At 35.6% G+C, this 26701-nt stretch overlaps 3 protein-coding genes across 3 annotated transcripts in view; 1 reads left to right on the top strand and 2 right to left on the bottom strand.

Moving 5' to 3' along the window:
- Positions 1-1275, bottom strand: part of LOC117119811 (ubiquilin-1-like) — a 14017-nt gene extending 12742 nt beyond the window's left edge. Inside the window, exon 1 of the mRNA XM_033264739.1 lies at positions 1147-1275. Coding sequence (XP_033120630.1) covers positions 1147-1251 — 105 coding nt within the window. The 5' untranslated portion in view covers positions 1252-1275. The remainder of the gene's footprint in view (positions 1-1146) is intronic.
- Positions 1276-8874: 7599 nt separating this feature from the next.
- Positions 8875-20814, top strand: LOC117119835 (lathosterol oxidase-like). Its single transcript, XM_033264799.1, has 4 exons — positions 8875-8976; positions 17410-17621; positions 18765-18897; positions 19241-20814. The coding sequence occupies exons 2-4, from the start codon at positions 17412-17414 to the stop codon at positions 20056-20058; spliced, it is 1161 nt and encodes a 386-aa protein (XP_033120690.1). The 5' UTR covers positions 8875-8976; positions 17410-17411; the 3' UTR covers positions 20059-20814.
- Positions 20815-23212: 2398 nt separating this feature from the next.
- The window catches only part of LOC117119878 (laminin subunit alpha-1-like), a 39936-nt gene continuing 36447 nt past the window's right edge, over positions 23213-26701 (bottom strand). Inside the window, exons 41-46 of the mRNA XM_033264862.1 lie at positions 26472-26642; positions 26209-26291; positions 25924-26021; positions 25328-25458; positions 24598-24826; positions 23213-24131 (exon numbers count right to left, since the gene is read on the bottom strand). Of these exons, the coding sequence (XP_033120753.1) occupies positions 23980-24131; positions 24598-24826; positions 25328-25458; positions 25924-26021; positions 26209-26291; positions 26472-26642 (864 nt within the window). The 3' untranslated portion in view covers positions 23213-23979. The remainder of the gene's footprint in view (positions 24132-24597; positions 24827-25327; positions 25459-25923; positions 26022-26208; positions 26292-26471; positions 26643-26701) is intronic.

The raw sequence follows: 26701 nt of genomic DNA, 5'->3' as shown, positions 1-26701 counted from the left end.
CACCTATGCGTTAACTACACATCAGCAGTACTGTACGGATACGATAAATAACTAGGCCTAGGCTATTTTGTAATTTGTATTGTAATAATAATAGTTTATTGGGAAACTACACTTTTGAAACAGTGGCACACTTCACATGATAAAGGTGCGTCCAAAAAAAAATAATACTTCAAACAGAATACAATACACTAAAGAAAACAAAGTATAAATTGAGTAACCGTCACTCAAACATTGACAAGCACCCCACCCTGTGTTAAAAGAACTTGTTTGTAATTTTTCACATTCGTCAAAGAAATAAACATTTTTCAAAGCATTCGAGAGAGAATACAGTCACTGTTACTAACTTTTTGGTCGGTGCAGACAGGTAAAAATCTTGGGATGATTTCATAACTACGCTAGGATACATATGGCTTAGGCTATTAGTAGGAGGCGGCTTCAGCGGCTATACATCTAATTTCGTTCCTTGAGTCTTTAAAATAAGTCTAGATTATTCCTTTTAAACGTTCAGTTTGTTTAGATTATTAGGTTCATTGATTCAAGGAATTGCTTAATTGTTCATACTTTAAAGTAACTTTCTTCGGGTTCTAATTAACCTTCTTTTACTAAAGTAATTTTCAATTACAATTCAATTTTTATTGATGTCTTCGTGGTGACGAAAAAATTAGGAATTTTTTTTATACACAAACCTAAAAAAATCAAGCCAGGCGTCCACTAATTGAAAAATTAGTGGACGGTGGGGAATAGGCAAATAACATTGGGAGTTGCAGTGATGACGTCACGATTGACTTATGTATAGTATAGATAGGGGCCTAGGCCTATAGTATTGCATTAGGCCTAGCGCCAATTTAATAAATCGTAATCATTAAATGTATAGGTGGTGACGGCATACATCGAAACAAAATACTTTTGAATACAGCCCTGTCCTGTCACGAACAAGCATCTATTGCAGTTAGTTAGACTAGCCCTGGTCTATGACTGTGTAGGCCGAGTCTACTACTACTGTACTGAACAGTGTCTGACTGCTGAGTGAGAGAGGCAGTGTACTGTGTGTAGGCCTATGCCTAGCCTAGCCTACTTATATTAACCACGATTATATGAAACATTTGCAATGGGCAAACAATTCTTAAAATCATATACTATAAATACCTCTTTTACAGTCACTGTTTCCTCAACCTCTACGGTATTTTTCTCCTTGGGGGTTTTGACGACAACTTGAATTTTCTTTGGGTTTTCCTCACCTTGATCAGCCATACTGGTTTTCTGGTGCGTTCTATATTGCATTATGGGAAGAATATAGGGAGCCCTCAAGAGTTCACATGTCGGACGCAGATAATGATGATTAGAATAAAAATAAAATGTTATTTTTGGCCAATTAGCGTACCCACCGTCACAAAAACTGGAAATTTCAGAAAAAAATAAAACCTTTCTTTATTTTTATTAGGCCCTACGCTGCCTTGAAATCTACAAAAATAAGATATCCATGTACATTTCTTCCTAAAATATATAAATTTAAAGCATTTAACCATCCAATTACTACACTGTTTACATTTACCAATAAAATTTTATTTTTATTTTCTCCTCCGTCTGGATGTTTTTGGCAAAACTATTTGCTAAATAAGAAAACAAAACTTTGTTTTTTTCGCCCTCCTGATGATCTTTTAAAAATAAGTTTGCAAAACAAGGAATAAAAAAGTCTCGCCTTAATTTATGGGAAGCCGGCACGGTCTATAGCCTATTATAATACAGGTCTAACCACTTTTGAAACCGGGGTTTTTTGGTGATGGTCTTTAGCAGCTTTAGTTTCTAATTAGAATCCCTAACAATTATCTCTATCTAGGCAACATTGTCGCCATGGCCATAATCTTTCACAGGGAAGGATTCAAAAGGGCTGTGGGGCCTGTGGGTGTAATTGCAAAACGGTGGGCCTAAATTCTCAGTGGCTACAACATAAAACTAGATTTTTTCCTGTGGTTCGGGGACCTACTTTTCCCCACTGGAGCCGTGGGCCTGGGGCTGGCGCCTAAAAAAACCGCTATATTGTTAATCTAGCCCCAATTGTCGTTCATTCATTGGTTCACTTTACTAAGAACCTCAGCCTCAGAATAAGATAGCTGCTGATAGGATTTTTCAATTGCTCCACCTGGGCTTTAGAATAGCCTCTTCCTAGCGAGTTACAACATGCTTCTAGTTACCTTATTGTGAGCCATACCTAATTAATTTGGCGTCCCATACTCGATTTCTTTGTTGTTATTTTTTCGGATTATTAATTCTAGTCCATCATCCATCATAGGTCTAGTCTCAAAATTAACTTGTTCGTTGGTGGCGCTGTCCGGAATGAGAAAAATAATACAGGTCTCCCTCCAATTAAAGACCACTTTTGGGACCGGGGGTTTTGCTGGTCTTAATGTGGTCTCTAATTAGAATCCCTCTAATTAAAAGACGGGCACTAAAAGTGGTTTTTAAATACTCTTCAGAGCGAAATCAACACATTAAATATAAGATTAATTGCTTTATTCCATCTGTATTAGAATGAATGTATAGTTATTGTAGCTGCTGTTGATTCCTAATAAAACATTTCAAATATTTTTCACACATAAATTAGTCAAAATAAAATCAAATGAACAACTATTTTAAAGGTTCATTAACTTTTAATTAATAAAAAAAATTATCTAATAAACAAATACTATACTTCAACAAGACTTATAACTCATTACCTATAAGTTGAAGGTCAGAGCTACTCAATGAGCTGTTGTAAAAAAGGAGGGTACAGTTTAATAATAGGATATACCTTCATCCATGATCAAAATGAAACAATCTAGGGCCTAGGCATTGTATAAACTAAAACACCTGGTCTTTTACTATACTGTCAAAATAGAATCAGGAAGAAAATTAATTTCAAATTATTGAAACTCGTGAGAGGATACCATGAGTACAAGGATATGACTTCATGGATTCCTGCAGACTGAGTGAGGAATTGTTAATGAGAAGGGAGCCAGGCAACATTGAAGATGATAGTACAGTAGCAGTTCAGGAGCTTGTCAAATACACAACTGGGCCTAGGCAAGATGAAATGCAACCTAACCATTTTTGCAAAGAAACACAAGCTAGGACACATTCCAAAACAAATAAATATGTCAGCTTGTTTCGAAAGCAATGTTCAAACAGAGGTAGAGCTGTCATCACTGGGAAGCCATGTAAATTGAGGAGCAGGATACGCGATGGAAGTGCCTGTACTTTTACCTTCATTGGAGACAGAGAATCACTAGTATGGCTAAAGACTAAGATCAAAGATCAAGATATGTGGATTGTACAAAATAAAAGATGATAAAACCTAGAAAGTTTCTAGCAGGGGATTGCAGAAATGACATGGAAGTAGGATTAATGATCAACAGAATAGAGCACATTTAACATGGAGCAAGTATACACAAAATATCATCTTAGTAGAGCATAATTGCATAGTATTATGAAGTATATAGAATTGTAAACATTTTTTATTTTTAAAAAATGTATTAAAATTAGTATTTATTTTAAAGTGGTCTTTATTTGGAGGGAACATTTTCAGTTGGGTCCACCAAAACCTTGGTCTTTGGCCTAGCCTATAATTAGAGGGAGTCTTTGCTTGGAGGGAATATAATGATACAACAGGCGTTCAATCGGGACCACAAGAAAGTGGTTTTTAATTGGAGATGGTCTTTAATTGGAGGGAGACCTGCAATAAGGGACTTGTGGCAAGTCTGTCTACTAGTTACCGTAAATGCTCAAATAAGCTCCGCGGCGCTTATAAAATTTTTGGAGGCTTCGGTGCGGCGCTTATAAAAACATGGAGTGGCGCTTTCCATACCCGTTTCCAATGTTACTAAAGCCGGTTTTCCACTAGGCGAATTTATTTGCGCGAATCGAAAGCGTCGGTTCATACGCACGCGCACTCACATAATTTCTATCGGATTTTTGCAAAGCGAAAAAATGCGCAACCAATCAGGAAGCGAACCGACGCCATCGATTCGCGCGAATGGAAAACTGGCTTTATGTCACGTATTCCCGTAGCAGTAGGCCTATCATAGGTCCTACGTCATCGTAAATACATTTATAACGTTTATAAAGAAATGCTTGTGTCTTCATTGTGTTATTTATTCATTTTAACACTGTATACATTGTATCAAAGTGTTTCTTTACACACAGGGTAATATACCGGTACTCTCGATTAATTAAGAGCCGCGGCGCTTATTCGAGAGCGACGCTTATTCGAGAATTTAAGGTATCTTGGTTTTCGTCGGCTTCTCAAGAAACATTTGTTGCCTAAAGTAGATCTCACTTAACTGTCCAGATTTTCTGTTTTGTTGTCATTTCTGGTGTCTTTGTTGATCACCAATTGGTTATCTTTTTTATTTATTCTTATTGCGCCTTGTATCCCTTGGCAAAAGACGCGGTACATACAAGCTCTTGTATTATTATCCCTCTAATTAAGGACCAGCACTGAAAGTGGTCTTTAAATATCAATATTTAGAGGTAAATTAAGAAATGATATAGGCCTAGTAAATGTAAGATCGTTTTATTACAATTGCTAGAAAGGATTTACAGTTATTGTATGCTGCTATTGATCCTCAATAAACCATTTCTGGGTAGTCACACATCAATTCCTACTCGTTCTAAATCTCCATTACAACATGACTACATCGTCCTAAAGCCGTCGGTAGGACTATTCAATAATATACACAAAACATCATCTTGTAAATGTTGTGGGTATATTTATAGGCAATTGCCTTGTTGCATACCATCATCACTTATTAAAAATGCATTAAATGCATTGGACCACATCAAATAAAAGACCACTTTTCTGTGGTCCCCTGTTTGAATTGTCTGATCTTTCAAATAAAGAATAAATCCATATTTTTAAATTTCCTTCAAATATTTGATGGAAATTTTAAACGGGGCCACATTAAAGTGGTCTATTATTGGAGGAGGTCTTTAATTGGAGGGGTGAATAGTGAGTTGAGAGAGTTAGAGGAAAGAATGAAAGAGTATCAGGTGGATAGTGAGTTGAGAGAGTTAAAGGGAAGAATGAAAGAGGATTAGGTGGATAGTGAGTTGAGAGAGTTAAAGGGAAGAATGAAAGAGGATCAGGTGGATAGTGAGTTGAGAGAGTTAGAGGGAAGAATGAAAGAGGATCAGGTGGATAGTGAGTTGAGAGAGTAGGGAAGAATGAAAGAGGATCAGGTGGATAGTGAGTTGAGAGAGTTAGAGGGAAGAATGAAAGAGGATCAGGTGGATAGTGAGTTGAGAGAGTTAGAGGGAAGAATGAAAGAGGAGGTGGATAGTTAGTTGAGAGGGTTTCTTTTAATTAACACTACAGTTGATGTGTCTGATGCTAGCACTAATTCTCACATGTTGTAAAGTAATACAAATTGCAAATACAGGCGCGTCTCTGGTGAGACTTTGCATTAAGAACTGCAAGTTGGATCTGATCAAGATTATGAATTGGGAGAACTTCATGGCCCAAAGCACAGTAAAATGTAAAGAATAGGCCTATGTTTGCTTATTCATGATTAATGAATGTGAAGACTGCATATACAGTAGATTTTATTAGGTTGCCACGGTACTGGCTTATGACACAGTTCTTGTATTGTTGATTCATGATTCCGTTCATTTTACCTTAACGAGAGAAAAATAAAACAATTTGGTTGTAATGGGCTTACTATAAACAGTAAATTATGATGACGACTCAAGGAATGCTACTTTGAATAAACATTTTCTTGGCTCAGTTTTCGCCATGTAAATTCTGTAGGTTTGGTTTGATATACGTTCTTGGTCAAAATGAAGGTAGGCCTAAGCAATTATTATTATTATTATTATTATTATTATTATTATTATTATTATTATTATTACTACTATTATAATAATAATATTATTAGGCCCCTATTATTATTATTATTATTATTATTATTATTATTATTATTATTATTATTATTATTATTATTATTCAAATAAACGTCCCTTAATTTTTCTGTAAATGTGGAACTAAAACGCATACCGTAGTAATTACAGTCAAATGTGTTATTACGTATCAAAATATTTATTGATCCCGATTCCCAACGAGGTGAGAAAAAGTGTACCTCTACTAGAGTAGAACATAGGATGTGTTGAGAATGTTGTTGTTGCCATCAGATTTGTGGAGAGTGGACTATATGAGAACAGATTGCTATTAAAATATATATGCCTAATCGTGTTATGTCGATATCTCGAAACATTTTCGTATCTCTGCCGCGGACTTCGAAACTTCAAATGTCTTGGTCAGGCGCGTAACAGGGGTCTTGGGTCGGGGAAAAAGGTAATAATTTTCTCGGTTAGTAATTTATCATACCCACATCCCCCCGCCCCATATAGAAAACAATACGACATATGGCTTATCTTATTTATAATAGGCCACACACGTGTGTTTGAAACTAAATAGGCTATAAGCATTTTCATAATGGTTTTTATTTATTACAAACTCTTTCACCATCAATACACATTGAAGCCCTTCTTTTAGGTAAAACTATCTTAAATGTTCTTTATTTGAGTTGGGACTATTATGTGTTCAATTAGAAGGCAAAGGAGGACAAGCACAAGTTCTCACCCGCAAAAATGTTTCTGTGTTTAATCCTAATTTCGTCGAAATTGATCAAAACTCCCCGGAAAATGTGCAATTTTTAGAGGAAACTGGCCAACTTTAACAAGAAATGCGCGCGAAGCGCAGGAAATTTGAGATTTTTAGGCACTTTCAGGGGTTAAAAGGGCATCTTCAAGGGGTGGGGAAAGATTTTCCACAGATGGATAATTTCCTCTTATGGAGAATATCTGGCGGCTTAGATTAAAGGAGCTATGGACACTTTTTGAAGTGGAGAAGGGGTTGCAGGGTGTTGTGAGTCTGGTCATTATGATGATATCTTCCTTTTTATTCTTGTCTTTATTTTTCTCCTCTCTTTTTTTTTCCTTTCCTTTTCTTTTCCCCTTCTTTCTTTTCCTTCCCTCTCCCCTCTTTCTTTTCTCTTATTACACCCCGATTCCCCGACGAGGAGTCAGATTTCCCCGACGAAAGCAAAGTGGGCGTGGTCGAGCTACGATTAAAAGGTTTCGAAAGTGGCATGGAAGTTTGTAGTTTACATTTTATAACTCCACAGTTCTTAAACGAAAAAACCAACTACCGGTATCGAATTTCATAGCTTACTCATGGGACTACACAACCCCATAAATTAATCTGATTCCGGTGTCTCAGTTTAGAAACACTTTGTACTGTGACGAACCTGTGTAAATGTTGTAACCGTTTGATTTAGAAGCTGTCTCTTATACACATCTAGATGTGTATAAGAGACAGCTACAATACAGTGTGAGGACACTCGTCCAGAGTCTAGAAACTAGAACAAAAGTTTAACATAAATAAATATTAAAACACTGCGCGTAAGACGGCTGCATTTTTATCACAGTGAATGTCTGTATTTGTATTTACTTCAGGGTGGTCCTGATATTCACTCAGTAAACGCCGGGAAAATATCAAATTTATATATAGTCTATCAAATAGTTTTTATTATATACACTCGGTGCTGATTGAGTGAATTGTGACTGTACATTGGTGACAACAGAATAACAAATACATCAGTCAACGTAATAAACACTTTGAGCAACGTTCTGTTGATCAATATATAAATTTCAGTAAAATCTTCGTTTTTACATTGCGACTGCAATGTGTTCTTATAAAATTTTTACGCAGCAGGGGGCCTAAGTCTCCCGGAACTCGCTGGAGTCTCCCGAAAGTCGGGAATTTCTCGTAAATAATCCATCTCCCGCAAATTAAATCTCCCGCTTAACGTAATTTACATGTTTTCAATATTTGTTATCAAATTGTTACCCCCTACCCCCGTCGAAAAGACTGGACACCACTTGTCGTCCGACGCGAAGACTAGGTTGTCGGATCAAAACTTTAAAAAATAATTTTCCTATCCAAATAACGTAATTTTAATTGCTAATCCCTAATATTGTGGTCGAAAAAGCACAATAGACCTTTCCGGAGTGTCAATCAAACTTAACAACTGACCAATCAGAACAGCGCTAGGAATACGCGCGCGTCTCACAAACACACGTGTTGTCCTACAAACGCACGTGCTCGCTATGTTTTAACCATTTAATAGCTCTATGGTTTTAACACTGTCGCATTGTGGGACCTTAGCAACAATATCCAAGGGGCGGGGCTTAGCGGAAAGGTCCATTGGGATCATACTAAGCCTTTGAAACACGCCCCGTGAACCCTACCAGAAATTTCTTTTTATTCCGAGGCTCTAGTCGGTCACTTGAATCGGACCCCTACGTCAGATATGTCGGACCCCTTGTTGACAAATTTCTAAAGCCACCGCTGCCCGCTGCGCCAAACCGCTTCCACAAAATCATGATGAAAATGATGGTGATGATGATGACGATGATGATGAGAATAACAAAATAATCATAATATTAGAAATTATCATTATGTGCCTATTATTACTACCGTATTCAATATTTAATTAATTAAAATAGAAATAATAAAAATTGAAATAATATTTAGCAGTATACCATATATATTTTCTATACGTAGGCCTATCTTGTAACTTATGCTGTTGTAATTGTCTGTTACTCTATGTGAGTCTGAATAGCTAACGTAATTCACTGCATCTGTAAAGATATGGTACCGCCGCCCCTGATGTTTGTCAGTGTGGTTAGAATTTGCCCAATACTCGTTCCAGTGGGGGTCACACATTCAATTCAAAACATTTGCAATGCTTCATTGACACTTGTGTAGCTCTCTCCAACCATGTACGTCGCGACACAGAAACTTCATGACGTACCAGTTTGATTGGCAGTTGGGCGGACCTTGAACAAAACGTTTTATAAACTGATGTGTTTGGAATATTGATTGTCAATATTCGACACAAGATTGAACAGGAGCAAACGCATATGCATACGGGTACAAAAGTAAGTTGGACTCATTTTAATACTAATTATTTAGGCGAGACTTTTTAATACGGTACCTTGTTTAGCGAACTTATTTTTTTTTTTAAGATCGTCATAGGAGCGGGCGGAAAAAATAATATTTGTTTTCTTTCTTAGCAAAATGGTTTTGCCAAAAGCATCTAGGCGGAGGAGAAAATAAAATTAAAATGTTATTGATGAATGTAAATGTAGTAATGAAATTGATGAATGTATACCGGTATCAATATTGATAGATAGGCCTATCTCATTTTTGGAAATTTTAGAGAAGCAAAGGGGTGCGCTAACTGGCCAAAAATAACATTTCATGTAAGCAGACACATCGCAAATGAAAGGACTGACCGTACACTGCATTGCATGATATTGTCATTTAATCAATTACGAAAAGTGAAAAATGAAATACAAATAGGTCAGCATTCGACTATGATAAAAGTATAATAAAATGCTAATCCTAGGCCTACAACAAATTGCAAAATGCAATTGCTATTTCTAAAAAGGTTTATCTAAAAGCCATGCTATACGGTAGGCCTACTTGGAGTTGCATTATTGGTTGTAGGAAGGTTTGCCAAACAAGGTACAAAAAAGTCTTGCCTTACATATGCCTATTTTTATTGATGCTAGTAGTCATTCCTCCATTTATTTATTTTCAATCTTTTGATAAAAAACAATAAAAAAAAAGTTGAGCAGGGGTGATAAGGCAATGCAAAAGCAAAAGCAAAAGTGATTTTATTTACATGTTATTACAATTGTGAAGGAATTATCGGCTAAAAAACAAAACAAAAACAAAAACATGGAAGTTTGTAGTTTACATTTTATAACTCCACAGTTCTTAAACGAAAAAAACCAAGTACCGGTATCGAATTTCATAGCTTACTCATGGGACTACACAACCCCATAAATTAATCTGATTCCGGTGTCTCAGTTTAGAAACACTTTGTACTGTGACGAACCTGTGTAAATGTTGTAACCGTTTGATTTAGAAGACCGTGCATTCATTCTGACACGCGTCTGGACTACCGGTACATTGTAACCCAATTTTTGTTTTGCTTACATTAATACGATACGTCTACGGAATAATAGCTCTCTATTCACCGATTGGCGGTGCAGCGAGTAGCTTACGCGTTCGCTGATGACAGTGCGTGCGTGCGTACAGGCCACGAGGAAGCCTCTATTTCTGCTAGACATGTTTGACTAAACTCATCAAGCAGAAAGGACCGAACACGGCAACAGTAAATCTACACGAAATATTACGATACAACATTCCAGTGACATTGCGACCACAAATCCCAAAATGAGTCAAGTGCCATATACAAAATTTGAAGATGTTTTTATAACCGAAGTTTCGGTTTTAAGTGGTCTGATGACAAATGGTGGCAAAGATTCAAAATGCTCATCGTATATTAAAAGTAAAGTGTACGTTAAACAAGAATTACAATTATTTTTAAAGTTTTATTTACAAAGTAAAATAATCAATATATATATTTTAAGTCTTGTAATTGCAATATAAATTAGGCCTATTATTATTATTATTATTATTATTATTATTATTATTATTATTATTATTATTAGCAATTCTTCTCTATGATCCAAATTCAAGTAATAATGAAATGATTACGAATATTATTGTTTTTTATTTATTTTAATATTTTAGGAGCAGGCGTGTCCTGTCTGATAAATGGGGCAATGTGATAGATGTAACAGACAAAGATACACCTGTCTCTTATACACATCTAGATGTGTATAAGAGACAGGTTGTGCCTCTTTGCCATAGTTATTTGCTAAATAATCGTTTTAGTTGTCCCTCTTTGTCACTGTTATTTCTAGTTAAAATGTGAATTGTTATTCTGCCATGGTTAATTATTTTTATTAAACAGTTACTCATTTCCCATAGTTTATTTCCATAGTATTAAACTGTTGCATTCAAAGTAAGGCAAGATTATATAGCATAAATTAACTAGACTTATCATGTGCCTAACATTAACTAGACATATGCCACTGTCAAGAATCATACTATTTAACCATTTTCTATTTACAAATTGTTAGTACACAAACAGTAAGAATAATAAAAATAATACAACTTGACATGCAACCTTCATTGTAACCAGGGAGAAAGCTCTCTTCTGATTGGTTGGCTGTTGAAAGAACGTCACTCTTCAGCGTATCACAGTCTATCTTTGCAGTTATGCGCTTTTGCCTTGGTAATTTACTAAAAATTGTGTAGTTATGCCCTTTTGCCATGCCCCTATCTAGCCCGGGGGACACTTATTTTACATTTTAAATTTGTGTCAACATGTGTAACATGATGTACTGACCTGGGTCTGTCTCTTATACACATCTAGATGTGTATAAGAGACAGGGCCTGAACTTAATTTATCACTTTTATTTAAAACGATCGAACGACATTTACAACGTCATTTCTATAGTTTTAAACAGACGTGAGTACAGATAGGTACAAATATGTAGATATTTAGTTTAGCTCGTTTAACTTGTCGGGCCTGGAGTGATTTTGTGATCCGGTTGCAGTGCTGGTGCAATAAGATGTCATCAGTCCCTGCGCTATCACGTGCTACCTCGGAACCACTAGCGTTTTTGCTTTAGGATTTAGATTGTCAAGGTCTACTACGAATTATTATAATTTATTTCAGTCCGTGCACGCAATTACCTCTTTATAAAAATCTTTTGGGTGGTCACTTTATAGTATTAGTTATCCGTCGTGTTTTTCAGGTTCTCAAACAAAAGACTATTTTCAAATTTTCATGGTAACTCTGCTTGATTTTCATTGTACTAAGATTCAATCCCAAAACGAAATGCAAATTGCTGTAGATTAGCAAGACGGTAAAACAAATGAAATGCATTGATAGTAATTGTTATTGTCGTAATGGAATAGACAATAACTGGATTTGCGTCAGGAGAACCCAGATTCGAGTCCCACCCGAGAACAACTTGCGATTTTTTTCGCAATTGTTTTCAAACATACTGAGTATTCAGTACATTTTCAAGTCAGGTAGGGCAAAATTACAACTATACATGGGATGCATTCATATCAACAGCATCAGTAACATTTGTATACTGATTAATAGACAATGGCAGAAATCCGTAATTATACCTGTACTTTACTTTCGATGCGACTGAATACATGGCAGTGCTGCCTCTCTATTGATCTTAAACAATAACCTCACCGAAAACTTTTAAAAACAAACTGAAAACATCTTTTCTTTTGCAAATTTCTATTGAATTTTGATTCGATTTGACCAATTTTATTTTTGTAAAGCATATTGACCAGATTGTTTTACTTGAAAATGCACTACTAGGCCTAAGTTTATTATTATTATTATTATTATTATTATTATTATTATTATTATTATTATTATTATTATTATTATTATTATTATTATTATTATTATCATTATTATTATTATCATTATTATTATAATTAAAGACCCCTCCAATTAAAGACAACCTACAATTAAAGACCACTTTTCTGTGGTTCCTGTTTTTTATCTTTATTATTCTTAATAAAGAACAAAGCTGCTAAATGCCATGGAAACCCCGGTCCCAAAAGTGGTCTTTAATTTGAGGGAGACCTTGTTTAAATTTGTAGTATGATTTCCTTGCTGATATTTCTTTCTCATCTTGTAATTCTTCGCGGCCCTGTTGTATGTTTCCGTCCGGTTGCTCTGTCTTTTGTCTCGCCAGTGGGGGTGGGGGGGGCGCCCCTGGTTAGGAGACAAAGACACACTTCGTTGCTCTGTCTTTTGTCTCATGGGTGGCGCCAGTTGGGTGGGGGGGGGGCGTCCCTGGTCAGGAGACAAAGACACACTTCGTCCGAGAGAAAACAAATTATATATCTTTTTTGCATATCAGTAAACTCTATAAAATCGTTTAAATAAGCCTTTGAACACACTAAATTCTTATAGATTTTGAACGACGCCCGACCACGCCCACTTGAATTTCTATACTCGAATCGAGCACGGTATTAGGCCTATTGTATATCTATTTATCTACATTATGTTTACAGTGATACGCAGTGAACACTTTTTTTTAACAATCTGTAGGCCTATATTATTATGTATGCATTTAAAATTAGTAGGAAAATTTCGTGGAAACATGTCAATGAATTGACTGCACACATGCTCTGGGCCTAGTTGGAGAGAGAAAAGAGGTCATGCATTGACCTCTTCGAGAGAAAACAAACTCAAGATATCGATGACATTATTCAATGATTGAAATGTTGTATACAGCACGGTGAAATTCAAGTCCATAATAGATGTTTTCAACCAATTTCCGTTGCAAATTTCAACTCATTATCCACTAATAATTGATTTACATGGACGATAGTCATGCTATATGTTCCATATACGGAAAAGGTAACCCTGAGCAATAAATGGACATGCCAATCAGTACTGAAGTGTCAATCATTGTACAGGTGTTCAAAAGATGCATGTTGATAAATATATTGAATAGGACCACTCAGCAAGGTAGTCGGCATATCAAAGCGTGAACTCAACCACCTGCGATGATATTGTTTAATAAGTTTCGCTCTGCACATAACCACTGCAATCTTCGACTTCGGATCGTTCCCGGGCAACTGGAGACTGGCGTTTAGATAACGTGCTCAAGAAGCATTGGAACAATTTCCAGATAAAATACAGTAAACCAATCTCAGTCACCTTGCGCTAGGCTGGATACATGGCCTGTGAGTGTCTCTTGAAATATTCTGGGCGAGCAAGCGTCTGTGGTTGACACTTTCGCCGCCCTACATGCAGCAAACCAACATTTTTTGTGTGGTTCTAATATCGAACGGTTCAGTTTGGTCTGGAATCATGGGCGTCGCGTTTTACAACACGTGCCATTTACAACTTTCAAGTTATTAATTCTAATTTAATTTCTTATTTTAAGCTGGCGCTACGAAATTACGCCTGGGGTTACTGAGGCACCCTAGGATGGTCCTTCCGATGCTTCCACAAGGAATTCTGTCGCGTATGAAAACTGAAATAATTCAATATAATGATGACAAAAGCATAGAGCATGTTTTGATAATTTGTTTCCGATGCGAAAAAGTAAACAGTCTAAAAATTCTTTACATGGAGTACACCGCGAGGGAAAATTTTCTAACCTCAACAAAAGCTTATGAACTTTGGTGTATTCGTCACATGACCATGGGGTCCCAGGTTGACATACTTAATCTTAAACTCGAATTCGTTATAAGGTTGGGCCAAATCCGATAGCAAAGTATACCAATGTATTTATGTATCTTTAAGTTTGCGATTTATAAATAGACCTACTATCATTTATTTCATTACACTTTTTTTTTATAAGAACCAGTAAAATTTCGCCCAGGCTCAGTGTTTTATTTTGCCGATTTCAGGCTCAATATGTTCTTATTTTGTTCTTATATACACTTTTTAAAGATAGAAAATTATTATTGTACAGCAGTATATTACTGTACTGTATTACAGTGGCTATTGCATAGTCACACCTATTGCACGTAAGGCAGAGATAGAATTTGTTGGTTTTTATAAATAAAAACATCATTGGAAATTTGACCTCAGCCTCAATTTGTTCTTATTTTTAAGCAATTTCAGCCTAAAGTGTTCTTACAAAATGTGTTGTACTTATTTAAAAAAAAAAAGTGTATTTACATTTAATGATTATTTAATGTAATCTTATTTTAGGTAATTGTAGGCCTATGCTTACATAACTTATTAATTTCATATTTCAATATTTTTTTTCACATCATTATATAGGGATATTGTATTTCTATTGATGAATGTCTGAAATAAAGTTGAAATGAAATAAACAACATTCATTACGAAGCATGATGATCTGATGGTGTGCAACTAAAATGCCGTTATTTAAAGTTTGACAACATTCTAGTATCACCATGGTGACTGTCACTATGACGACTAATTTTGTGCTAAGAATATCCACTTTTAATAACTACTCTTTTGTTTATATCAGTCCGCAAAAACCACTCAAAATATTTGGTGTAAAATCAGCCAGACGATAAATTGTTTTCACACACTTTGCTGTAGGGTGCTCGTGCGGCTAACAAACGTTACGCTGTGTTATCAAGCAGGCTAACTTTAGTTTTCCAAGAAACAAAAATATCATATGATAGTTAACGGATCGATATTGTGTATTTTTATTCCGTCCATGATATCCAACCACACATAGTTCATATTTTCTTTCGGTCAAGGTCTGTTATGCACTTTTACATTGACGCAATGGAATTTTAAAAATTGAAATCGACCTGAAGGGAAAAAGAATGATCCTAGCGTGCTGATAACCCCGGAGCTTTGTTAGGATAGATTGTAATTTATCACATTCTTTTGGCATTTCTTGGCGTCTTAGAATCACAAAAAAGTGTTTACGCTTTACTGTTTGTTTTTTTGTTTCGGACACTGTTAAAATATTTCTCTTTTGGAACATTACTTCATTTGGATCACATTTACGTCATATCTATTTTTTGACTTTTGTTTAAGCCTCTCCCTCTCACACAAATTTAATGGATTATTTTTACCAGGCGCCGTTTTGGAAATTCACCATTTTGTTTACAAAACTGCTTTTTATAAGACACTACTATTTTAATAATAATAATAATAATAATAATAATAATAATAATAATAATCATAATAATAATAATAATAATAATAATAATAATAATAATAATAGATGGATTTATATAGTGCAAAATAAACGAGGTCTTTATACGCTCGGGACTAGATGTTGCACTTTTCAATAACTTTCTCCTCCCCTGAGGGTCACTTCATGTCCTCTGCAGCCAGTAAACCGGCGCACTTTCATCTGTCCACGACAGGGGCCGAGTGAACCAGTAGGGCCTACACCGGGGTATACCCACTATACTCATCTCGAAAGATGTACTGGGTTCTTTAAAGTGCACATGAGCATTTGTGTACACCGGGCCCACGGTTTACAGTCCTTATCCGAGAAGACTTGTTCCACCACCAGATCCTCTATAGGAGCAAGCCGGCCGCAAACCCGTGCCTATATTGTTGGCTATGATCAGGTGCCCTTGCCTTAACCGCTCGGATATTTGGCTCAAAACAAAAGTTATTTTGTCGTGCTAAAATGTTATTTTGTCAATACGAAAGTTAATTTGTTGAACAAAATTTACTTTATCGTGATAAAAAGTTATTTTGTCAAACAGATTTACTTTTGTCAAGCAAGTATGCTCTTTGTAAAGACGAAAGTGATTTTGTGAAACATAACTATCTTGTTTTGTCAAGAAAAAAACTATGATTCTGTTCGACCATGCAGGAATAAACTAATTCCTCCATTGTTCGACAGAATAACTATTCTGTCGATAAAATGTTTTTCTGTCGAAACGAAAGTTCTTTTGTCGACAAAATATTTTTGTATAAATAAATTTTGTTCAACAAAATCATTTTTGTATCGAAAAAATAACATTTTATCACGACAAAATTAATTTTGACAAAATAACTTTTGGTGTTACAAACTAGCATTTCGTCCAAAATAGCATTTTGTCTTGACAAAATACAGTTTTGTATACAAAATGGTGAATGTCCCAAACGGTGCCACGTATACCGTATTTAATATACAATCAACTAATAACAAATGTATGTACAGTACAATACCGTAAATCAGGATACCGTAAATGACCCAATAAACACCGTGGCGCGTAGTTTCTCTTAGAGGCGCTTATTCGAGAGCGGCGATAATCACAAATTATTGGAGTGTTACTATTTGTAAATAACCCATTTCGTAGTCTAACTGCACATATACATAATATCAAGGTTAACGGACATTAACAAACATACCAGGCATTGGATATGGGCATGCGTAGTTCCAAACTACGAAAGGCTTATGTGCTGTACAAGGCTTGTGTTATATAGATAACGGAACATGTATTAAATTGGCCTATGTACTATGCACCGCTATGTTTATTAAAAATAGAATTATTCAATAGCATTCTGCATAGTGACTACATAGATATCTTAGTAGATGATGAGTAGCTTATGTTATTATATTTATTGAAAATATTCATTGAACATTCAAGCAGTGCCGCATTCAGGATTGCCATCGTGGTAGAGGTGCGGGTATATGCGCAAAATGAGGTCGGGGAAGAGCCGGTTAAATCACAGCTTTGATTAGTGCCCAAATACTGACCCGGTGATAGACTGCTGGTTAAAATGTAAATATTTAAGATTCCCCATTAATTTTTTTTTTTTTTAACAGAAAACAAATTTTATTTTCAGTACATTTTTTCTGGGCCGATTGGGAGGCTGGGAGGGGGAGTTGGTGCGTACGCACCCCATCTATCATTGCCGGGCCTGTCTGGTGTGAATTACCATTTTTATTTAAAGTATAACTTAAACTGGGTTAACCTTGAATTTGCTGTTAACCAAGTAACCAATAGATATTGTCTTTCCGTAGAAATGGACTCAGCCTTGTTCTACGCGGACACATATTTCTTCACTCCTTTCATATACCCATCATCCGTCATAGAGGATAATATAAAAAGACAGGTGACGAGTCTGTACCTCCTAGCATCCGCATCCAGTCTCCTATTCTACCTCATCGCTGGCTCAATCAACTTTTATTTTGGCTTTGACCAAAACGTGATGCAGCACCCGCTGTTTGGCAAGGTTGGTAAATTTTAATCAATTTATTAAATGGTTTCGTGTTGCCGGAAATTTTGTGATTTACATCTGTGCTGTGTCAGAATTGGTTAGTAATGAGAGAAATTTAATACATTTTAATTTAAAATTGAAACAATAGGTATGAATATATCTAAACTCACTGGGTCAGTCACACTAATTATTTGTTTCGAATACGAATACGATCTAGTCGGACACCGAACAATTTATAATAGAACATCCAAATTGAACATGATTGATGGACGGGTTTTAATAGCTAAATGGTTGGATTATACGACAATCAAAAACTAACATAAATATTTCTATTAGAGAATGTCAATAAGCATTAATTAAATCTACATGAAGGCGAGTAACCATCAGGTCACTATTGGGTTACCGGGTTGAAGTCTTGTTTGATTTGTGTTATATATATCCTATGGTTCCTTTAAATTTAAATATTGTATGACATATGGATGGGTCCTTTATTATAATATATATATATATATATATATATATATATATATACGGTATATATATGTGATATATATATACATATATATATACGGTATATATGTGATATATATATACTATATATATATATATTTATATACGGTATACAAATAGAGAAATAGGCCTAATAATAACAGTGCTCCTTATTATTTAACTATGTGTATACTGTCTTTACAGTGCTACGCACAGTTCTAATTTGGTTATATCATTTACCTGTAGGCCTACTATGATTTCCTGTTGCAACAAATAAGCTTTTCTTAACAATTAGGCCTACTCCACAGTGTGTGAGCGTATACGTCAGTAGTATGAAAGAGAGTGCTTGTGAGTTAAATTTACGACTAGACACGGTACCGTATGTCTTCTGGTTTAACGGTATGATACTCGCCTTGATAGCTAAAGGATGCAGGTTCGAATCCCACTGCAGACACTTTTTGTTTCAGGAACTTCTCTGAGCACTTATATTAGTTATCTATTTGCTTTATTACCGTAGTTTCATGACACGATGTACCACTCTTCATATAACATTGATTATATATATATATATATTTATATATATATATATTCGTTTTTAACAATATAGTGTTTTCTAATTATAGATAAATATATATTCGTTTTTAACAATATAGTGTTTTCTAATTATAGAATCAATTGCGACGGGAAATTGAGCATTCTTGTTCAGCCTTGGCGGTGCTGTCCTTCCTATCTATTCCATTTCTTCTACTGCTTGTGAATGGACATTGCAATCTACGGGAAAACTACGACACTGCACTTTTAGGTAAGCAGATTATGATTAAGATAAGAAAACTTAATCACAAAATTATTACTTAAGATTATAGATTGTCTCCCATCGGAAATTGTAAGACCCTCTATCGGACAACCTTTCCCCTTCCCTTAAATAGGCTAGAGCTTTTTTTTTTTATATTAATGTTAAAGCACGATTTACAAATTAATAAATGTTTTACCAAGAACTCGTTCGTGCGTGAACTGCTTCAGGTGACCGTGACAGTATTAATTCAGACTACCACGGCCACCCAAATTATTGAAGTATGTAGGCCTAATTAATTACGGTACTATTTACAAGAAACCATATAACACTTAATTCATATTGTGTCTTACAGGGAAGTTCAGCGTTATTCCTGAATTAACTACTTGCTTACTATTTATCGACGTATTCAGCTATGGGGCACACCGTCTGGCTCATCATCGATACTTCTATAAACATATTCACAAACAGCACCATTCTTACAAAGTTACAACGCCATTTGCAAGCCACGCTTTCCATCCTGTGGACGGACTAATGCAGGTGCTTCCCTACTATCTCTGTGGTATATTTATCCCGATTCAGAAACACGTCTTTTTGGGGATGATGGTCTTTGGAAATGTCTGGGCTGTTTTTATCCACGATGGGAAAATAGAGCTACCAAAGTGGACGGAGAGATACATAAATGGAGCGCGCCACCATGCGGATCATCATTTATCATTCAATTACAACTACGGGCAGTTTTTAACTGTTTGGGATCGAATGTTTGATTCATTAAAAGAATTACGAAACTCATCAGGTGATGGGGCTGAAACAAATGTGGACAAGAATTGGATAGAAGAGATAGAGTTCAAAACAAAAAACGAAGTAAAAAGTGTCGAACTCCATAGAAGTAAAACTAAAAGAAAGGTGCATTCCCTTTCAGACATGCCGAAATGTGAATGGAAAATTCGACAAATAGAGGACAAAATTATTACTGAAAGTCTTTGCGATGATGTATTTGTTGAAAAAGGCAGATGTATACCTGATCAACAAACTGCAATTAATAATTTAACAAAAGATTTCTGCTTCGAGTTTTTTCAAAAGCAGTGCTGCTTATCTTGTTGTCGCCCTCATTACTGTCAGAATTTCTCACCAATCAAACTACGACAACGTGCGAATAGCAGCCGAGCGTAGCCTTGGCTTGTACGTATAATTAGATACAGTTACAAACTTCCTGTCAAAAGTTAATATAAAACACCATTCAAGCGTGATCGAGATACGACACAGATGTGCACCCGGTCCTATACACCGATAGAACTCTTTCCAACAGCAGGGGTCTGCAAACATATTCCGTGTAGATGTACGACCAACAGAACTACCCCAAGCACAATATTTCTGGCTGGTTGCTGTTTACAAAATTGGCAAAAGTTATGCACGTTCCATAAATTTCCGGACCATTATAAAAACACAACCGCATTACTTAATAAAGGGATAGCTATGTCAAGGATCTAGTTATTCGTGGGAAATTAAATTTTAATGAAGAATGTTGCAATAGAATTATTACAATACTTAAGGTGCTATCTGCTGTTGGCATAACCCGCGTAGAGTATCCAATCAAATTTATCGGATGTAGGCCTACACAAAACAGTGGCACACCAGTTAGTGCATCCTTAACAACAAAGAAAGTAAAATATCAAAACATTTACAGAACAGACACATTAAAAAAACTCTTTTCATTAGCTTAAGAAGTAACCGATAGCAACTCACAGAGACGTGTTTGCACAAACGCAAACAAAATTGCGTTAGTGTCAAACGCGTCCAATATTGCCATATGAACCAAGATTAAGCCCCTCTCCCACTAGGGGTTTTTTCAGCTTACGAGTTACAAGAGAATGTCGAGTTGCTACGGTAACTCGGCAAAAACTCGTAGGACGATTCGGAAAGCTCGGAGAGGACTCCTCTTAGCAGTCTGAACTCGTGGCGCTAATTTTGAACATGTTCAAAATTATCGCCACGAGTAGATAACTCGTAGTAAACTTGAAGAACTCGTAGGTAGCTCGTAGAGTACTCGGGGTACTCCTACCTAGCTCGTACACTACTCTGGATACTCGTCGGCGGTTTTGTCATCTACGAGTTTGATGCGAGCACCCCGAAACGAGTACAAGTAAGTACGAGCTCACCGAGTTGGCTCGTAACTAACTCGTATCTAATTCGGTACAAACTTGTTACGCTCTTAATAATCTCGTAGTTAACTCGGTGCTCTGCTGGGCATAATTCGTACATAACTCGTAACCAACTCCATAAAGTCGTACCTCACTCGTAGCCAACACGTAATAAGCTCGTATAGGTCCTTTCCAAAGATCACGAGTTTTAACTCGTAGAAATCGTACGACTCTTAGGTGAAATAAACCTAGGTGGGAGAGAGGCTCATGGTCAGCTTAGTACCGTATGGCGGTAAAAGCTCAAAATACCACATCGGAAGGCTAGTCTTGCTTTTAACATTACACTAGTGAAGCAGCTAATTAAGCATTACGAAAAGATGCGCTTCTCGCGCAATACGCGCACAATTTCAAAGGATGTATAGACCTATTTATTACATTTAAATCTGAAATCAATGCTGCTACACTGTCTTATTTGAATTACCAATTTTTTTTTATTTAAAAATGCGCATACCAATATATGTAGCCTATTTGTTACTGCTTATAATTATAAAGATTGTTAATTATTTATTAAAGTTTAAATTATTTAAATTGTTTATTTGTTTTATGTATGGACGTTACACACATGAACATTCAGAATGCTCGTTTATGTATGACGGTGTACACTCATGAGAGACACGGTTTACGAAAAACATGCAAACATCCCTTAAAACACGGTCCAAAAAAAAAAGATTGGCACTCAATTATACTAAGCAATAGGATAATTCAATTTAAAACGAATTCTTCGTTAATTAATAACCGTGAACATCGCATAACGATAAAAATTGGTGGTTGTGATTCAAATTGCTCGGAGACTTTAAGTCTAAATATAGTACGGCAACCACGGGGTGCAAACGAATTTCAGCAGAGATTGTACAGATTAACTGATTGGTTAGATTACGACACTCAATCTCTGTTTTCTAATCTATGAAATCCCTACATGCATATTAAAATTAATAAAATGAGACGAAATAGTTATTAGAGAGTAATCTGTAATCATGACTTGGAATCCATATCAATTTCTTGCCTATCTTGACTGTCGGTTACTACTAATAATCTTATAAATTAATGAAATAATACAGAATGTCTAATAACATGCCAAAATTTAGGTGTACTTCAAATAGATAGGACGGGCGCGAGAATCAGGCTCGCACGCGGGAGGGGACTTGCGACGGATGCGTACACTTCCCCCCCCCAACGTCGGGACTCTGTCCTAGGAGGCACAGGCCCCCAGCCAAAGGTCCAAGTCACTGACTATTGGAACCACGAAATAAAAATCCTGTGTACGGACTTTCAACATGAAAGAATATTGAATGATTAAAGCCAGGCTCCGGAAGAAAACTTTTTGAAATATTGTACACCCGATTTTTATTTCCAGAGTTCTCTGTCAACCCTTTGTGTGTCTTAGAAAATCAGTCTTACAGCTTCCGATGCCTGGCTGTAAGACAGTGTTAAGGTCTGTTAAAAACTATTACATCAAATGAATCTCATTTAAGTAGGTCATAGTCTAGTAGGCTAATCAACTTCCAAAGGGACAGATCAAAACAATCCAGTTGTCAGCAATACAGACATATTCTACTAAATCCTTAAATTCCATATGAATATAAAAAATAAATGGCCTACAAAAAGCCATTCTTGTGATTATATCTAAGAAGCAAAATACATTACTTATCAAATTCATTTTCACAACATCGACTTGTCTCTACACCAAATAATGTTGCAATTTTCGCTAATAATCACATTTTTCTAATAATGTAATGTATAAATTTGCTATAGTGCAAACATTATAAAAAATAGGCCTACCAAGGATTGATCGTAAGGCTATCATTTTGCTATGTAGGCCTATTAACTGGTTTTGATGAAACATTTACAAGCTGAAATAGGGTTTCTAACACGAAGGCATTGCACTTGAAAATAATGGTGAGAGACTGATCTTATCATATGCAGTCTTTGAATTTGTGTTCTATGAAGTATAGCAAGACTAAAACACAATTGAAAACGACCAAAAATATGCACAAGTTTCAGAGTGTTACTAGACCCTCAAGGGCCCTTGCTTGTTCTCTAGCCATGGTCCCTTTATAACCTACCCTTCATAAAATCTCAGCTTTCAATTTTTTGGCAACTTTGAAAGAAAAAAATAACAATTTCACTTCAATTTTGCTTTATAAGCAAATGTATTATCTGTATCATTATCATCATAATATTCATAAATTCATAATTTAATCAATACAAAATCCTAAAACTACTTTAAATAATTTTAATCACCAAATAGCAGATTCTTTTAAAATATGGTTAGGTTCACACTAGAGCTCTAGTATCGGGATCTAACCGTTAGCACCCATGTGAGAACGCCTGATTGGTTACCACTAACTATTACAAGGATCTGGATACGCTAATGGTGGTTAGCGAGCACTATCAGACAGCAAGTTGAGCACGTTCCTATCATTAACCAACCACACGTATGCATTTCCAGGTTCCTATTGGCCAGTGATCTTATCATCATCTTTTTGCTATCTGGATCGGAGACTTTCTTGTATGAACGCAAGTGTGAGCGAGTATGTTATTTATCTGGATCCTGCTAACTGTTAGCTGGTGTGGTATTAAGATTGCTTACAATCTAAAATGATGTGTTTACTTTTCATTTACTATTATATCAGAAACCCATTTAATCTTGGTTAAAAAGAATCAATGTAAATAAATGCCAAACAAATAAAGGCACAAACAAACGAACCTCAGACATTGGTGCTGCACCTATGCAAGCTTTTTGCAAAAGAGAATGTTGTCATTTCTGTACATAAACAATAATAATAATTCCTTAAGATTATACGCATTCTATGAGCTACACAGAATTGTCTAATTCATATAAGTATAATAAAATGATTAAACATAATTTAGTTAACAGCAAGTAAAAATAAGTTTATGTAAGAGGAAAAGGGCATCCTGTTGTCATGCCAACACTGTCAACATTATCACGTGGATTACGCTGTACATCATTTAGCAAGATTGTCTGTATGCAACCAGTAAAGGAATTGGTCACGATGCCACTGATCAACTGAACAGCTCCAGTTTCTAAAAAATAGAAATCACCAAAATTGTAATTTTATTTATTTAATTCCAGCAGCAAGAAAAATTCTTAACATAATGGAAATATATTGGTTTCTATTTATTCTGTGTCCACACCAAATATAACCCATGGAGGAAATCCCTAGTGTACTGAAAAATATTGCACACAGGACCAATGGCTTAAATAGCTTTTCCAGAAGATGGTGTACTTTTAATTCTTGCATCTTAGCCCTCAAGCAAAAACACAAGGAGAGCAGCAATGAGAACTGAACCAGGAACCAGAAAATGTGTGGACAGAAAATGAGGATAAAGTGCCTTGCACAAGAATGTTAAGACTGTGCCCCAGATCATTTGATTGGAATCCCAGTCCTACCACAGCGGCGGAACACCAAGCACCCTAAGAGCAATCAGGATAACCAATTCACTGCCTAAGTTTGTGATTCTCATTCACAAGTAAAATTGAACTATCTACCTGGAATACCGCCAAAGTATATCGGGCTGTTGGTGACGACTGTTGGAACCCCAGGTGAGAAGTATGTTATGTCTGGCGGGTAACTATCAACTGTGAGCTGTAGGCCGAGCTGTGTGAACGACAAGTCAACTGTGTGGGGTAGGTTGTCACAGATTTCATACCCATTCACAAAGACTGATGAACGTACTATGTATGGTGAAGATGAACTGTGACTCACTATAGCGCGTACCTGTAAGACCAAATGAAATCAGCTAATCAAAACCAAGAATAGGCCTACAGTAAAATTCGTTTAATTACTGTATTTTACATGCTTCAATATGGCATGATACAGTAATTTAATTATAGTAATTAAACATTTGTTTGAGAAGAATGTTTGTTGCACCTTCTACAATAAATTGGCCTCATAGTGGTTAAAGCCACCTACACAGTACAGGTATTTGAAAAATGATAATTCTTTTTTTCTGAATAAAATAATAAGAATACATAAAGACCTGTACTTATTACTAAGCTTATTGAATCATAAATTTGGCATACTTTGAAACCAAGACCATGGTACTGAAAGATAAGCACTTGAACCAAATATGAAATATTAAAAGATCTATATAGCTCTGCCACTTTATAAATGATTGACAGGGATATGTGGTAATGTACAGCAGTGCCACGCATTGTCTAAGATATTCAAAAGTTTGTCAATTTTTAGGAATGATTGATTTAATTACTACCCACTTACCCCTCCTTCAAAAATATCCAAAGCTACAAAATTCTCAACATTTAAAGAGACAGCAAAAAGAATAGTCTCCCTGACAGTCGTCCTGATCGTCATACTCAGATGTAATGAATCACCAACAACAAAATTGTTTTCTGCAAATAAAAAATTACTTCAGATTTTAGTTTAGTTTTCAAATGTTTATTTTCTTTAATGGAGTATAAGGTATGCAAAAGGAAAATTGTGGTCTACCCTTGATTAGTTCCACCTTTGCACTGAGCTGGAGGCACTACCATCATTTAAAGTTACAAACAAAAAATACTTCTGTTATCTTAACATTACAATGTTAAATATATGAACCATGGGTCCACAGATAATTCTAACATAAGATACACAAACACTGAGAAAATGATGCAATTATTATTTTATTCTATATTTGTTCATGTCTTCATGGTGAAAAATGGCCAATTTCAAAGATGAAAGGCAGGTTTTTGTCAGAATCGGTCCAGTTACACCATGAAGACAAGCAAGTAACATTGAATAATAAAATCTGGATGACTTGCATAAATTACTTCAGAGTTTCTTGCAAAATAAAATAGAAAAAAAAAAAAATTCCTCACCTAATTGTAGATAGCCTGTACCATTGAAGAATGCCCCCGGTATAACATCATTGAGAGAACAAGTTTCCACTGATTGTGCAAAGTACAGGGATGGATCTCTGTTGAGAAAGAGATTCAAATAATGGTTAATATGGACAGGGACCTGGAGAAACCAGGACAGGGAAATGCATATGGACCCGGCTAGAGTCATGAAGGAAAGCCAAAAATGCGAGACATAGAGAGATGTATTGTCATTAGATATAATTCTAAAACAAAGAGTTTATTTAGGTATTTAAATTAACTTACCTAAAATTTAAGATTAAGTCTTGAGGAATGTCATCTGTTTGTATCTCAACATTTTTGATACAGCCATCAAATCCAGTGGTGAACTGAAATATCAAAAAGATATTAAATAAGCAAATTTAAATTCTGCTCAAATTTAATGTATTTGTTCAAATACTTTAACAATTCAGAACCCCTTTCTAAGTTTGATAATCAGACTGATTATTAGAAAATCCCACATTATCAGAATACCTATCAGACAAATTTAAATTGAAAGCTAAACTTACTGTAAGTGGGAAAGTACTTAAGAGTATGCTTGGACTTATCCCTCCAAGATTGAAGTCTGTACCAATACTGATCCTTGACGTAACTGCATTTGATGGCTGATTATTATTTGCATAATCTCTGGTTTCTGTCACTAAGATTGCAACAAACTCATTTATCCTTAACACTGTAACCTGAAAGCAACATTATATCAAATAAAATTTAGGGCCTAATTATAATTATATTGTTTTCG

This window comes from Anneissia japonica, unplaced genomic scaffold, assembly GCF_011630105.1.
Source record: "Anneissia japonica isolate Jap-2015-1 unplaced genomic scaffold, ASM1163010v1 scaffold724_len3256291_cov202, whole genome shotgun sequence".
In the NCBI taxonomy this organism is placed as follows: Eukaryota; Metazoa; Echinodermata; class Crinoidea; order Comatulida; family Comatulidae; genus Anneissia; species Anneissia japonica.
The sequence above is the reverse complement of the archived record's forward strand: the minus strand, read 5'-3'. Positions and strand labels throughout refer to the sequence as shown.